Here is a 13,746-nt window from a genome sequence, read left to right as displayed (position 1 = left end):
TCCTCGTATGGGACGCACAGTATGAGACGTATTGGATTTCTTGCAGTATAACATAGGGAATAGGTTCCTGATAGACCGATGTTCTTTGTCGGCATTTGCCCCCTCTTCCAATAACAACAGAAACCAGTAATGTTCAAAAGTAACAAACCAACCCAATGCACAATGAAAGAAAACACGTCTCGCTTGGAGACAGTGAAGCCATGTTCTAGGCCCCAATTAAAAATGTTCTGAAGTCAACGCCATGATCCCAATGCCCGTTGTTGATGATAGGCTTCTTGAGCCTGGAACGCCGCGCTGAAACCTCAACTGAGCCGGCAAGTGATCCGGCATGCTCGATACTCTCTTTCGAACGCCTAAGAATGCAATTTGACCCAAGGAAAATATCAAGCCAAAGCGACTGCCTTTGCGCTGGTGCTTGAGCTGACTGAAGCCGGGGGTGTGGGTGGTGCAATATCGATCGCAGGCGCAACCCAGCCCTCCTTGCGAGCAATCCACATGACCAAATTGAGGTCAAAATTCTCGAAAAAGACCTCATCGAGGAAGCGAGCCTTTGCGCCGGCGTAAGTATGGTATTCCTCGCGGACTGTCTCTGGGTCGACACCGAGGATCCTCCGGAAGCAGGCGATGGTGCATCCGGTGCGGTGCTTGCCCTTGTTGCAGTGGACGAGGATCGGGTGGTTGGTACGATCCATGATGAGGCGCAGAGCTCGTGACATTTCGCACGATTCGACGCGCACTTCGCCTTTGTTGGCTTTGACGTGAACGTGGAAATGCTGTATACCAGCCTCCTTCATGAAGTTTTGGTACTCGGGCGAGAGTGGCTCAGGAACCAGGGTGAGGATGGTCTTGATTCCGGCTTCCTTGAGGTATTCGTAGTTCTCCTCCTTTGGATAGCTGCTGCGATAGACGCACCCAGGGAGAACTGTGCCGTAGTTTGATGGAGGAGTAAGTGACTGTAGGCGTTCGGGTGCCGAACGGATGGAGACGGCGGGTGTGAGAGTGCCGTAAGACTCAGCAGTGCAGGTGATGGAACACTGGTGACCCTGAGGGTCTACGACGACCTTTAGATCCTCGTGCGTGGTCTCGCCCGCGTGCTGAATGAGCCCATCGCTTGCAGAGAGTCCGAGAGAGGCGACAAACTCCCTGATTCTTTCGAATACGCTTTCCTGAGCGTTCTGATCCTGGCTGGCGGACGTCGCGGAGTCTCCGTTTGATGAAGACATGTTGAAGCGCTGCGGAGCTTCGGGTTCGAGTTTGAAGGAGGGTATCAAAGGTATAGGTGAAAGCTCAGCTAGTGTTGTACTCGGACGATTTGTCCTGTACCCTTCACAGCGCGGATTTTTCGATGCGGAGGTGCTTGGTGGTAGGCCTTGTCGAGTGTCCTTGTGTGCGTTGAGGTTTTGGAAGTCTGAGTTGGGAGGATGCTCGAAGACAAGAGACACGGGGGCAGAAGCCGACGCGGGCAGCCTATAATTTATTAGCCAAATGCTCGTACGTTAGGAGGATAGCTCCGAATTCGCGAACTATGGGTTGTCGCCGCTGTCACCCACGGATCCGGCGGTCGCGTCGAGCGCGCGGCGAATGGAAGGGCATGCTTTGAAAATGCGGCAGTTCACACAGCGTTGGTGACAGTGCAGCTTCCAAGGTTGCATGAAAGAATGAAACTTACTTCGCTGTTACCGGCTGGTTACAGGACACATCTTGCGAGCGTCTTGCGGTAATGCAAAGAGGCGTTGATGTTCATTGTGAGTGAGTGAGGTAGGTAGGGTGTACTGTGGGCGGAGTGGTGTGCGCAGTAGACGGATATTTGTGTGGTGATGGCTTGGGGCGGTAGCGAAGGATGTCAGCCGTAGTTCGCGGGGAGTGAGAAGTAGTGTGATTATAATGAAGGCTGGTGTTGTGGAAGAAATCGGGCGGGTCGCCCTAGCGCGCCTTTCACTGGTCCGAGCCAGATGCGTCGGAATCAATCCGCTGGCTTGGACCGCCGGTTCCAGGGTCCGCCAAGCGCCGTACGTCACTTGCCGCACCTTCCCAACGGTACTTTGGCTATGCAGGAACGCAGAGCATATAATTCATCGACAGCAATCTGTGGGCTGTGTGCTAGTTCAGTCTTCTGGTACCAGCAAACAGCGCGCGGACCCCGCACCAGTCTTGTCGTGCTTTGCCAAATGACGGCAAGCACAGAGCAAGCGCCAGTAGCACCTGGGCAGTGGGCAAGCTTCGCTAACTTCGCTTCTGTTCCAAGGCGAACCGCCCCGCTGCATGGCTCCGACCTGGGCGGCGCGTCTCAACACTGTCTCGCTCCCGTGCCTCAGCGACAGGCTTGATACTTTCCAGCGCCGTTAACATCGTCATCGCTCCACTCGCAACCTACGGAGCGGTGGGTCTCTAGTGCTTGGGTGAACCACGACGTGTTCGCCAGAACCGCGCGGAAGAATCGGCACACAAGAGACGCCGATAACACAGTAAGCGCATCAAAGCATTACTGTAGACGGCAAATGCCAGTAGGCGAAGCTTATGGGCCGGGTTCCCAGAGCAAACCGACTATCTGAATACAACGATATCATACTTCGCCTTTGCCCAGCTTCTATGCCATCATCAAGGCAATATTCATAGCCGTTCATCCCGAGTTCTCCTGCTGTCCGAGTCTTGTGGCCGCTTCCTCATCATCGCAACCAAGTAGCCTTCCTCCGGAGTAGGGCCTGGACGCTCTGTGGAACTTGGCAGAAAGGTATCTCGAAATCTCTATGACGACTCCGCGACATTCCATAGACATCGGTCTCCATGACAGGGTCAACTGCAGACCGTGGTCGGAGGTCACGGCACGATCTCGTGAAATATCCCAAAGTCGAATATTTCAAAGTTCCATCGCACCACTTTCACGTGAAGACTCTCGTGATCGGCAGCTAACCATGAAAGGCTAAACCTCATTTCCCCAGAGTCTGTGCGTCTGACCTGCTGGACCTCGGTCACTCCACTGAATACAGTAAACATCGTGACATTTCTCACATCCTCAGCGTAGCCCAGTGGCCCCACGTTCTCCGATTGAGCATTATGGAACCTCCACGCTCAACCTCCCGATCACGTCGCTCCTATCCGAACCTCCACAACCTCTCCATAGCCCCGCTCAGCGCCAAATACCCTCTCGATGCATCCGTACCACCTTCACCCGACGAGCAAGGCACGCGCACTCCTCGGACGTCGTACATCGCGCAAAAGTCGGCACCTACAACGCCAGGTGTTCTAAGCCTCAGCCAGAGCCGCAGCAGTTCACGGCAGCGCCCGAAGAAAGCATACGCATACGACAGCTACTTCGTCAACCCCCGTGCCGAAGTTCGCGACGTCGGCGACATTCCAAAAGCAAAGAGTACCAGTGTTCTGCACCCCGGCGTCAGCTTTGCCGACGAAGTGCTCGGAGTAGATGATGGGAAAAAGAGACATCATTCGAGGAAAGGCACAGCGCCTCTACCGCTGCACTCACCACTCGTAAAGCATCACACCAAAGAGTCAAATGAAGAGTGGCTGCACCGCGCTGGTTTGGCAATTGCTGGCGAGACGAGGGATAGCAAGGGACAGGGTTGGCTTGTGAGACGAGAGAGCTCCACCAGTCTGGTCGGACAAGGTGATGAGTACGAGAAACGCTCTTCACATGAGGATAGGCCCATGGCTCTACTCTCCGGCGAACATGTCGGTGACGCGGACTTTCCTGTGTTCTTCTCGCCGCGCATGTCCAGGGTGGGGAGTCGTATCCCCAGTCGCGTAGGCTCCCGCGTACCCAGCGCACGGCAGAGTCGACGGGGCAGCAGAGTAGGTAGTCGGGCCGATCTCATGATGTCTGCTGGATCGAAACCGCAGTCAGGAAGAGCCAGCTTCGAAACCTCTGAGCTAGACGAACGCTTCATTGAGCCTGACTTCATCGAAGCAGACGAAGAGAGCGACGGTGATGAGGAAGAAGTCGCTCGCTTGGCGCGCGAACGCGGGTTCGGGCTTGGAGGTTGGATGGATCGTCTTATTGGATGGACACTGTTCTCTGTTGACGAGGATAGAGAAGCGTCTGATGAGGATGATGCGGAAGATGATAGGAGCTTGCGACTAGACAATCTTTCAACGGAGGAGCTGAAGTTACGCCGCGAAGTCGAAGCCAAACGACGTAAGCTCGAACGAGAAGCCATCATCGCTGCGTCTGCTCTGCGGAGACAAGAAGATGACTCGACGACTACAGATACAGAGAGCCGCCCAACAACCGGCGACTCGCAACGTACGACGGCCAATGAAGAGGTCGGCGGTTGGCAAGATGCTGCATGGCTACTGAGCGTTGCTTCAAAAGCTTTGTTCTAATCACGTTAATTGAAAAGTCAACAATTATACCCAAACTACTGGACTAGGCAGTCAAACCAGCGATTGGATTCCCCCATAATTGCAACTTGCTGCTACAATCTACTAGTTTACAGCGCTAATTAGGTCACTCCATCAGCGCTTATATCTACGGCGCTCAGTGCTTTCCAATTACTTCTTGGCCTTCCCCATCTCGCTATCTTCTACTGCATCCTCAATCCCAAATCTACCTCACCTTGCCCATCCGACATACTAGGCGGTCTATCCTCCTTCTTCGTACCCCAATCACTCTCCGTATCTCCCAACACAAGCTCCAGCGTCCACCCTTGTGTGAAGAACTCGTGTCCAATCCAGTTCTTCGTATACACCTCACCATTCAGCTTAGCGCTCTGAATATAAATGTTCTTGTACTCCTTGTCGAAATTGGTGTTACGAATAGTGGCAGTAGCATTCGTGAGCTTGTTAGCTATGGAAACAGTGGGGAAGAAAGGCGGAATGATGAAATAGACGTTCTGGCCCGGGTTAGGAAATAGGCCAAGCATGCTGAAGAGTGCAAAAGATGCCATGCTCCCTGAATCGTCATTGCCGGGAAGGCCGCCGGGTGTAGCATTGAACCGTGACGGAATATCTACATCCGATGTCAGCGAACGCATTCAAACTGGACACTTCCTTGATGTCTGGTATGGCAGGACTTACAGTAATGTGCCCTCTCTGCACTCAATCCAGGTCTTCCTGCAAAATGAGATAGATACACTGTCAGGAAGACTGGCTCGTTTCCTATGTCCGCTAGGCCGCTGGTATGGAAGAAATCCAGTCTGCGCACAAATGTCTCGTCGCCACCAAGTAGCTCGATGAGTTTCCCAATATCATGCGGAACGAAGAATATGTACTCCCATACACTACTCTCAAATGTCTCGGACGGATTCGACGTCAGTGAGCAAAAGTCAGTTAGCGGACTGCAGGCAATGGGGTCTTGGTAGCCCCATGTTCCGTTCAAGTTCCTGGGTTGGAAGAAGCCCGTGAAGCCAGTGTCTGTACCGTTGATCGAGGAGGTCTGGTCGGATTTGAAGAGGTTCCGCCAGTTTGTTGCGCGAGAGAAGTACTTCTCAGTCGTGTTTTTACCGAGACCCTTTGCCAGAGTGGCGAGATTGAAGTCGTTGTACGCGTATTCCAGAGATCGCGATATACTCCTTGAGTTTGTACCAAAGCCGTAAGGGTCAAAATCCGACACCGGGATGTAGTTAAGGGACTTCCAACTTGTCAAGCCGCCACGACCCTCTTGGCTCCATTCCAATGGCTCGTTCTCGGCGTCGTTGACGATAGCTTCATAGGCGAGTTCCCAGTCTATGCCTGTGATGTTCTTGACGTACGCATCGACTAGGACGTTATCGGCGTTGGAGCCGCCTTGTGTCCAGCCTTTGCAGGTGCTCATCATGCAGTCTGGCAGCCATCCACGATGCTTGTACGTATCAAGAAGACTTCGTACCAGACTGGACATTATAGAAGGCTCCAATACAGTGAGGAAAGGTAGTTGCACGCGCCACATGTCCCAGAGACAGTAGAAGCTGTCAAAGTAGGGCTCATCGCTCTGCCAGTGCGGGTTCTCACCCGTGTAGTTCTGAGGAGATATCATCGTACGATAAACTGCGCTCCAGAAGCTGGTCTGTATCCTCGTGTCCACTTCTCCAGTTTCGATGGTAATCGGGGCGAACTTCTCACGCCACGCTTCTTCGGCTGACGTGACAAGTCCATCAAAGTTATAAGTGGGCCCCGGGATTTCCCTCTCGGCATTTTGGCAGGCTTGATCAGTACTGATGAAGCTCAATCCCATTCTTGCTAGCACCGGTCCTGAGAGTGGGCCGTTCAACCGGATGAATCCACCAGCTTGCACGTAGAACAAGTTGAAACCCCGTATTACGTAAAGTTGTTTTGGCTGTTCGCCGGCTCTGTCGTTGACCCATACTCCAGAGTCTTTGACAGTTCCTCCGGAAACATCGAGGCAAAAGTATGCCATGTAGGACCCCGCGCCGAAGCTTGGTAGAAAAGTAGCATTCCCTCTCATTCTACCCGATTGTTGGCCGGCATCGGCCTCAATGGTGATAGAAGCATTTTGTCGACTCGCCCATGAATCTGTTAGATCAAGCATGATGAGAGGATCGTTGCTTCCATTTCCATTAGATGCTGTGGAGAAGTCGAAGCGAAAGAGCGCAGCATGTTCTGAAACGGCCATATCAGCATGTATGCCATTTTCCAGTGTTACTCCAAAGTAGCCGGGTCGTGCTTCGATTGAATCGTTTCGATAAGGAGTTGCGCGTGCTGTGATTGGAAACTTGCATGTGTTGATGTCATCGCCTGAGCACAGCTGCGGAAAGATGGGGAAGTTGCCTAAGCTTGGATTTCCTCCTGTTCCGGAGTCATGTAAAGCTGAGAAGCCGGTGATGTTGCTGCCGTCCGTGGAAAATCCGCCGGTATTCGCACCATCCACATCCGCAACGGCTACAAGGTTTTAGCAGTAAGCTATCAATGTTGCGCTCCTGTAGCCGACCTTTTGCCATGCCATATGGTAGTGTTGCGCCTGCGAAGACGTTTCCCCCATCTCTACTACCGATCAATGGGTCGACCCATTTCAAAGGATCGAAGTCAGCGGTTTGCTGCGCCTGTGTTCCTATTGTCGTCGACAGCGCTGCAAGCTGTGTAAAGGTCCAGACATAACGGCATAGCCTTTTCATTTTGAGATACAGGCTCAATTCTCGTACCTGCGAAGTTATACCAAATTTATCGAGGCGCGTATTATTGTGGGTGATTGGATTGGTCGCTTCGTAGATAGGTCGATGGCACGTGTGATTGCTTCTACAGTTCAAGGTAGGGAGGACTGGCCACTCAGCGAACGCAACTCAAGCAAGAATGATCGATCAAACGTGCGAGTCGCGACTCTATTAAGTCAATTTAAGTACCACATGGCGAGTTGACTTGCGTCGGGGTGATCGCAGCTCAACACTGCCCTAGTGGGGTTTATTGCGGGGTAAGGCAACCGACCGTCTGGTACTGCAACCTTGACTGCATCGTAGGTAGCATCTAATTATCAGTGTGAATGCCTTCGAAGCGCGAGCGACAGGACATGAAGTTGAAGGTCTGAGTCCACGTTCAGCCTTGCACAGCTATCTCTCGCCGTAGCGTCGCGTCTTGTCGCAGGCCAAGATCGCGCCCAGTCCTGCCTACCCCACAACCGGCTCCTTGTGCTGCTGTGGAACATGTGACCCTGCCGCAAAACCTTATGCAGCGGTACGGAAAGCGCGAAGGGATTCCGGTGGCCATGCATCAAACCAAAGCCATTACCCCGAAATGGAACCACCGACAGAGGGAAGATCGTCCCGGTCGATATGCCCTGTGCAGCACTTACGCAGTGCCGGGAGTCCAGCGAAGTTTAGGTGCTTACTATGAGCTGTTCTGTTCGGTGATTGGCTTGGATCCCCACGATCGGAGTGCTGGCCTCGCACGGGTACACGACCCGGCCAGTCGGAGATCTCCTGGGAAGAACAGGCGCACGTGTGCCTTCCATTAAGACTGACTCTCCCAACTTCCCTTTCCCATGAGAGCTCCAAGCCCATAACCCATGCACCCTCAAGAATGAAAAACAGTTTGGAGCCTAATTTCACCCATCTTTCCGCTCCAGGTTTCTGCCACGTATGATTTGCACCGTCTCGGATCGGTCCTGCAATGCGGCGACGTCGTGGTCATCATCCACGTTTGCTGTGAGGGTGACGTGAGTTTGCGCAGTCTCCCATCCAGTAAAGACAAGCGCCTCGTGAGTTCCCGGTGCATCGCATCGCCAGCCGTGTGCTACTTTGAACGTGTGGTTGCCTCTGAGCTGTTGCGCATAGCTTGTGACAGCTCTTTCAAGATCCTCAACGCACTCTTCCTTGAAACGAAGTCTCTCCATTGCCAATATGGGTGCTTCTAAAGGAAGAAGATGTATACCATCTAGTTCCACATGGACAGTCCAACAAAATTGGAGCATATCTTCTTGGGGGCCGAGAACCTCGTCCCGCGCTGGAGATTCTAGGAACTTCAAGTGTGCTTCCAAATTTGGCCATATGCCCAAAATATAGATCAACTTGGGGTCCTCGATGCAGTTGTAAAACTGTGAGCTTGTATGCAGTTTCTCTCGCACAGCTGACAGATTCTCAAGTAATGCTGGATCGTCGGCGGCAGCATTCCTGAGACGCAATTGGGTTATTTCTAGGACCGCCATGCTTCACCAGGATTGTGAAGAACGCAGAGCTCGTGTCGTGGACTAGAATAGTGCTGTAGAGAGGATGTGTATGAGCACAGTGCCCAGGTGGTGACGATGAACGGGGAGAACCTGGAACACGGCCGGACGGTGACTGGGGTAGGTTAGCGCCTTGGCATTCCACCCCTACGCCGCGCAGCGATTGAGATTGAGGCCAGTCAGCGGCTGCTTCGACACTCTCGCTGCCTGAACATCATCTGTGCCTGGTACGCCTCGCAGGCTTGAGACGGTAATGTTACGCGAAACCTCCCAGCCTCGGTCGATCGAAGGGATCCTATTGGCGTTTGCGGAAACTTCGCATGACCTCGCAGTGCGCCCATCGACCACCGTGGCCACGACGTTACATCACAGCATTCTCTGAAATAGTTGCATGCAAGTACAACTATTATTAAAGAGCTCTCTGGATATGCTCTTAGTGAGTCAAAGGCGACGCCATGTGCGCTTCTGCGCCCTTCCAACAACCCATCTTCTGGACGCCGCCAGTGTCAAGGCAACCTATCGGCGCACATCTTCCCCTTGGCGATGCTTGTCGCTATCTCGTAATGCAAAAATAGCCTGTCAAACAGCTGCAGGCAACAGTGAAAGCTAGACGTCCCATGCTATCCTTGGTCCATGATACAGCGACGTCATTGCGAAAGAGCCGGCATCACCGGTATGTGCTTGGGATCGTCTCGAGGAAGGTATCTCAACGATTATTAGTTGGACTCGCAAAGTGGGCCTGAAGCGGTTGCAAGGCATAGATGCTTTGCCGGTCGATGCATATCAGCAGCACAGCCCTCACAACCACCAGACGCCGTCTAACGGTATGGCTGCATACCGGTGAGCTGGCTAGTAACCGGAGACACCTAGAGCTTCATCATGCTAAACTGTTTTGGGGACTTTGATTATCAGGGCCCTAGGCGAGACCGCGATCCTATTAGCTGGCCGTTTGTTTTACAGTATAGTGCTGTAAGCCCGCCACGGTTCAGCCGTAAACCTGGCGTCCCCTGATTAACGGACCACCCACACCCGCGGGGTCGCTTTATGCTCCCGCTCTCGGCCCCCAAACTGTGCAATCCACATCTTGTGAGACACTGGATACCGCATACAGCAGAGTATATATCGCCACAGGGGAAGCGAGCCGCAGATCACAGAATCCTTCTCATACTTCTCATATCAATGTCGTCTCCACAGGATCACGGTACTGTAGTCGAAAGCTCTTCGAGTGACTCACCGACTTTGTCGGATAGTGGAATTGGGAGTGCGCCACCGATGCCTCGCAGACCAATTCCAAGGAAAGGGCATACCAAATCCCGCCGCGGTTGTTTCAACTGCAAGAAAAGGTGCTTTAATGATGTTCAGGCGTTTGTATTGCTCAAGTATCCTAACCAGAGCACAGGAGAATCAAATGTAACGAGAGACATCCTGAGTGCCACCATTGTACCAAGGCGGGATTGCAGTGCGAGTATCCAGCAAATATCATCCAAGCAATGCAACGTCTTCCTACTTCACCGCACCCTCAGGAGGGGGGCAACCTGGGATCGACGCCAGGCATTTTCGTAAGTGTGCTTCAAGCGTGCTTTGAATGATATAGCAACTTACGATCACAGTCCATGGCAGACATGCGTTTATTCCATCATTTTCTCATCACCGCCTACCCGCATCTCCCGGTCGGAGCCGACAAGATTTGGATTACGGCAATTCCCGGCTTTGCACACAATGTATGTGTTTTCCATCAGAGCTCGGAAGACATGGAAGAAGCTTCTTTGGCTATCCGCGACCGTGAAAAGGGGTGCTAACTGTTGTAGTACGAGTATCTCATGCATTCCATCTTGGCGCTGGCTGCGTCACATCTGGACGCTGTAACGCATTCGGGTGTTGCAGAACAAGCCATACAGCACCGAATCCTCGCTGTCAAATCCCTTAACGAAGCGCTCTCGGTACCCCCAACGACTGCCTGCGAGCGAGATGCGAGAATGGCCGCAGCTTTAGTACTTGCTTTCCAATCAAGTCACCTGCAGGACGGCATGGCAGAATTCATGACGATGGTCCGTGGGTGCAACCTGATTGCAGGCAACAACATGATGTTCATCGCCGACTCAGTCTTCAACGTATGTACAGCGATCTGTGCACGAAATCAAAGACTCACACTGACCCCCTCTAGGCATTCTGCGCGGATTCCCATCTTGAGAGAATGCAGAAGCGGGTCGGAACATCGAGAGTGAGCTGCTTCAACCGCGAAGATCTCGACATGGCATCATTATCCCTCGACCTTGTTCAGACCTTGAACATGTCCGACTGTGAGCGGTCATACTGGGAGTTATTAGTATGCACAATCACCCATGCGTATGACCGCCCACCAGAGACATATCAAACCTTTGTTATGCTCTACAACACACCATCCAAGTGGACGCATGATGAGTTCCAAGCCTTCATCGATCCCAACAACAATGTTGCACAGATTCTGCTGGCTCATTTCATCGCGGTCCAGGCTATTCTTACACCAATCCTCTACCTCGAAAGAGTGGGCTTTGAGGGTGTACATGCCCCTACTGCCGTGCTGAGCTGGATCGAAGGAATATACTGGAACATACCGTGTCGCATGCGGCATCATGTGGAGTGGCCCAGACAAGTGTCGCGGTATCCTTATACTCGGTTCATGGGACAGAAGGAAGTAGAATATTGCGATGTAGACCCCCTTCTCATTTGACATCGTCGGCAAGTTACACTTTGATTGGACTCTTTTTGTTACGCACTATCGAGCCCGTGTATTACTTACGAACAACGGCCTTCATGTACTGCTAAGATACCCGCGATCGCTTTGTAGCTTCTACTCGCAATTTATTTCACTTTATCACAAGTTTACATTCTCATTAAACACAAATAAATCGTCTTCACAAAAGAAATATGTGTAACACACCTGCTTTCTCTCATACGTCTAGCCGGCACAAAACTTCGCTCGGCATGCACAACATCTCCCCCTTTCCTAGACACTACCCGCAAACCTCACAAGCATCTTCATCCTCCATCGTCATATGCTCATGATATTCAATCTGCGCACGCATCTGAAAACCCGCATGGCCAATACCAATCCTCGCATACCTATCCATAACCGCCTTCCAAAACGCGGTTGGAATTTTCTCCGCCATCTCATCTTCCAAGTGCATACCAGGGGTCGCGTTGTGGACTTCCCCCGGTCTATACATATTGCAGTGATAGTCCACGAGTAGACGCCTCAAGCGGTCGGAGGCTTCGGTGTGAGAGTGAAGCTTTGTATACGCGAAGATGACGGTTGGGTAGTACGGGTTTATGCCCGTTGCGAATGCCTTGTCGACGAACGCGTTCCCTACAGCTTCTGCGAATAAAGGGATCAGGTGTTGACCTGCAAATTCCAGGCATTGGGCTACGAGCAGGCAATCCCATTCGGAGGGTTGGGGTAAGCTTTGCGTGTACATCCAGTCGACGAAGATGTCGAAGACTTCAAGCTCTACCTTTTCGAGACATATTTGAGTACCGCGCGTCAGGTGTAGCTTGAAGACGGTGGAGTAGTGCGAGAGATAGTCGGTGTGGAGCAGGTAATGCTTCTGTTCGGTTCCAACCTGGACTAAGACAGTACCATATTTGCCTTGGCGTGCGATTTTACTATAGTCGAAGTTAATCGGCCGTTCATGACTGCAGATATGAAAATTTCGTTACCTCATCCGGGGTGGCTGTGGATCTGCCTCTGCAGGACGCTTTAGGGACTGTGACTGTGGCGGTTGATTGGCGGAGGTCATGACGACGATCTTTGACCTGTTGTAGGCAAAGGGTCAGGATGCAGGGTTTGTAGTGTATGTTAAGAGCAAGGGAATAAAATCTTAATTTATTGCTATAAAATTTGCGTGCGTTCGCTGCGCAATGATGTTGGACCACTGGCTAACCAAGGTATCTTGAAATCGGGACCAGATTATGAGAGAGTCTGAGGATTGCGATCTCTCTCATGTGATGAGGAATACCTTTTGCGTATGTGGTGGTTATGTATTTCGGGAGTCGTGAGTGGCTCGTCTCGCTCTGCGTCACCGCAGTACCATGGATGGGACCAGATTATGAGAAGTTCGGCCAATAGGATGGCTATGGTTTGTATCCGCGAGTAGTATAATAATACCCGATATTATTTTACACGGTCCTCGAAGCGTTTGCGTCATGTGCTCTTGCGATTGCGTTGCTGTGTAGTTCCCAAAAGAATGTAGTGCAGTATACCAGGCCTGTGTACCGTGCCTCGATAGAAATCGTATCCCGTCTGAAATCGAACCCATCTGGTATGATGCCAAATCACGCAGACATACTTCCAAACCATTTCCTCATCAAGCTCTTCCTCCCCTTCTTCAACTCATCAACCTCCTCTTCCACGACGACAACCTCCTCCAGCCTACCCACCCACTTTGCAGGCCCCCGCTCTCTGACCGCTCTCTCCTGTGCTCTGAGCCAATAGTCCTGCTCCATATTACGATCATTACAGGCATTGGTGTACCACTCATGCCACTCCTGATGATCCCAACCGCACCTGCTCCCATACTTCTCTTTGACCTTCTTCGCGAAGCCCTCGACCTCTGTCTGCGCACACGCCGAGCAAAGCGTCTCTTGCGGCAAGAAAGAGGTACCAGAAAACGGTGTGCGGTAGTAGATGTAATGGTTCGAGTATGGCGTGTAGTAAGCCTTGCAGTGGGAAGACGTGCAAGGACGGAGTGTGTATTTCCAATCCCATACTTCTTCCTGCACCCCGGGTTTCGCTCTTGCGTCATTGCTTTTCTGGTTTAGGGGCACGGGAGGGGCGCCCAACACTCTTTGCTTGTGCTCTCGTACTAGTGCGGCGTCTTTGCTTCTGCGATCTCGGCGGAAGTTCTCTTTGAATATCTCGAACTCGGAGGCTATGTCGTTGAGGGTCTTGCGTCCGGCGCTCTGGCGTAATTTCTCGTAGGCTTGCTTGCATGCTGTGTTGGCTTCCTTCATCTCTTGGCTAGCATGGCGTGGGCAATAGCCGTGAAGACGAGTTAAGTCGTATGGGCCTTGGGGGAGGTAGTAGTTTGATCCTGCGTGGGCAGGTGTGTAATGTAAGGTACATGATGGATACAAGCAAGGTATGTAATGGTCGAGGGGGTTGT

At 52.2% G+C, this 13,746-nt stretch overlaps 5 protein-coding genes across 5 annotated transcripts; 2 read left to right on the top strand and 3 right to left on the bottom strand.

Annotated features, from left to right (window-relative positions):
* Nucleotides 1-383: 383 nt before the first annotated feature.
* J4E78_003247 (uncharacterized protein) lies at nucleotides 384-1,223 on the bottom strand (the record flags this gene model as incomplete). The annotated part of the gene is made up of 1 exon (XM_049363887.1): nucleotides 384-1,223. The coding sequence occupies one exon, from the start codon at nucleotides 1,221-1,223 to the stop codon at nucleotides 384-386; it is 840 nt and encodes a 279-aa protein (XP_049224552.1).
* A 1,831-nt stretch (nucleotides 1,224-3,054) lies between these two features.
* J4E78_003246 (uncharacterized protein) lies at nucleotides 3,055-4,338 on the top strand (the record flags this gene model as incomplete). Its single annotated transcript, XM_049363886.1, has 1 exon — nucleotides 3,055-4,338. The coding sequence occupies one exon, from the start codon at nucleotides 3,055-3,057 to the stop codon at nucleotides 4,336-4,338; it is 1,284 nt and encodes a 427-aa protein (XP_049224551.1).
* A 168-nt stretch (nucleotides 4,339-4,506) lies between these two features.
* Nucleotides 4,507-7,064, bottom strand: J4E78_003245 (uncharacterized protein; the record flags this gene model as incomplete). The annotated part of the gene is made up of 4 exons (XM_049363885.1): nucleotides 4,507-4,541; nucleotides 4,589-4,963; nucleotides 5,032-6,831; nucleotides 6,881-7,064. The coding sequence occupies 4 exons, from the start codon at nucleotides 7,062-7,064 to the stop codon at nucleotides 4,507-4,509; spliced, it is 2,394 nt and encodes a 797-aa protein (XP_049224550.1).
* Nucleotides 7,065-10,324: 3,260 nt separating this feature from the next.
* Nucleotides 10,325-11,315, top strand: J4E78_003244 (uncharacterized protein; the record flags this gene model as incomplete). Its single annotated transcript, XM_049363884.1, has 3 exons — nucleotides 10,325-10,330; nucleotides 10,414-10,716; nucleotides 10,770-11,315. 3 exons carry the CDS (start codon nucleotides 10,325-10,327, stop codon nucleotides 11,313-11,315), a joined length of 855 nt encoding a protein of 284 aa, XP_049224549.1.
* Nucleotides 11,316-12,916: 1,601 nt separating this feature from the next.
* J4E78_003243 (uncharacterized protein) lies at nucleotides 12,917-13,594 on the bottom strand (the record flags this gene model as incomplete). Its single annotated transcript, XM_049363883.1, has 1 exon — nucleotides 12,917-13,594. One exon carries the CDS (start codon nucleotides 13,592-13,594, stop codon nucleotides 12,917-12,919), a length of 678 nt encoding a protein of 225 aa, XP_049224548.1.
* Nucleotides 13,595-13,746: the final 152 nt, after the last annotated feature.

This window comes from Alternaria triticimaculans (genome assembly GCF_023758025.1).
Source record: "Alternaria triticimaculans strain BMP 0046 chromosome Unknown scaffold_3, whole genome shotgun sequence".
Taxonomy (NCBI): Eukaryota; Fungi; Ascomycota; class Dothideomycetes; order Pleosporales; family Pleosporaceae; genus Alternaria; species Alternaria triticimaculans.
This window is presented reverse-complemented; position numbering and strand designations above follow the sequence as displayed.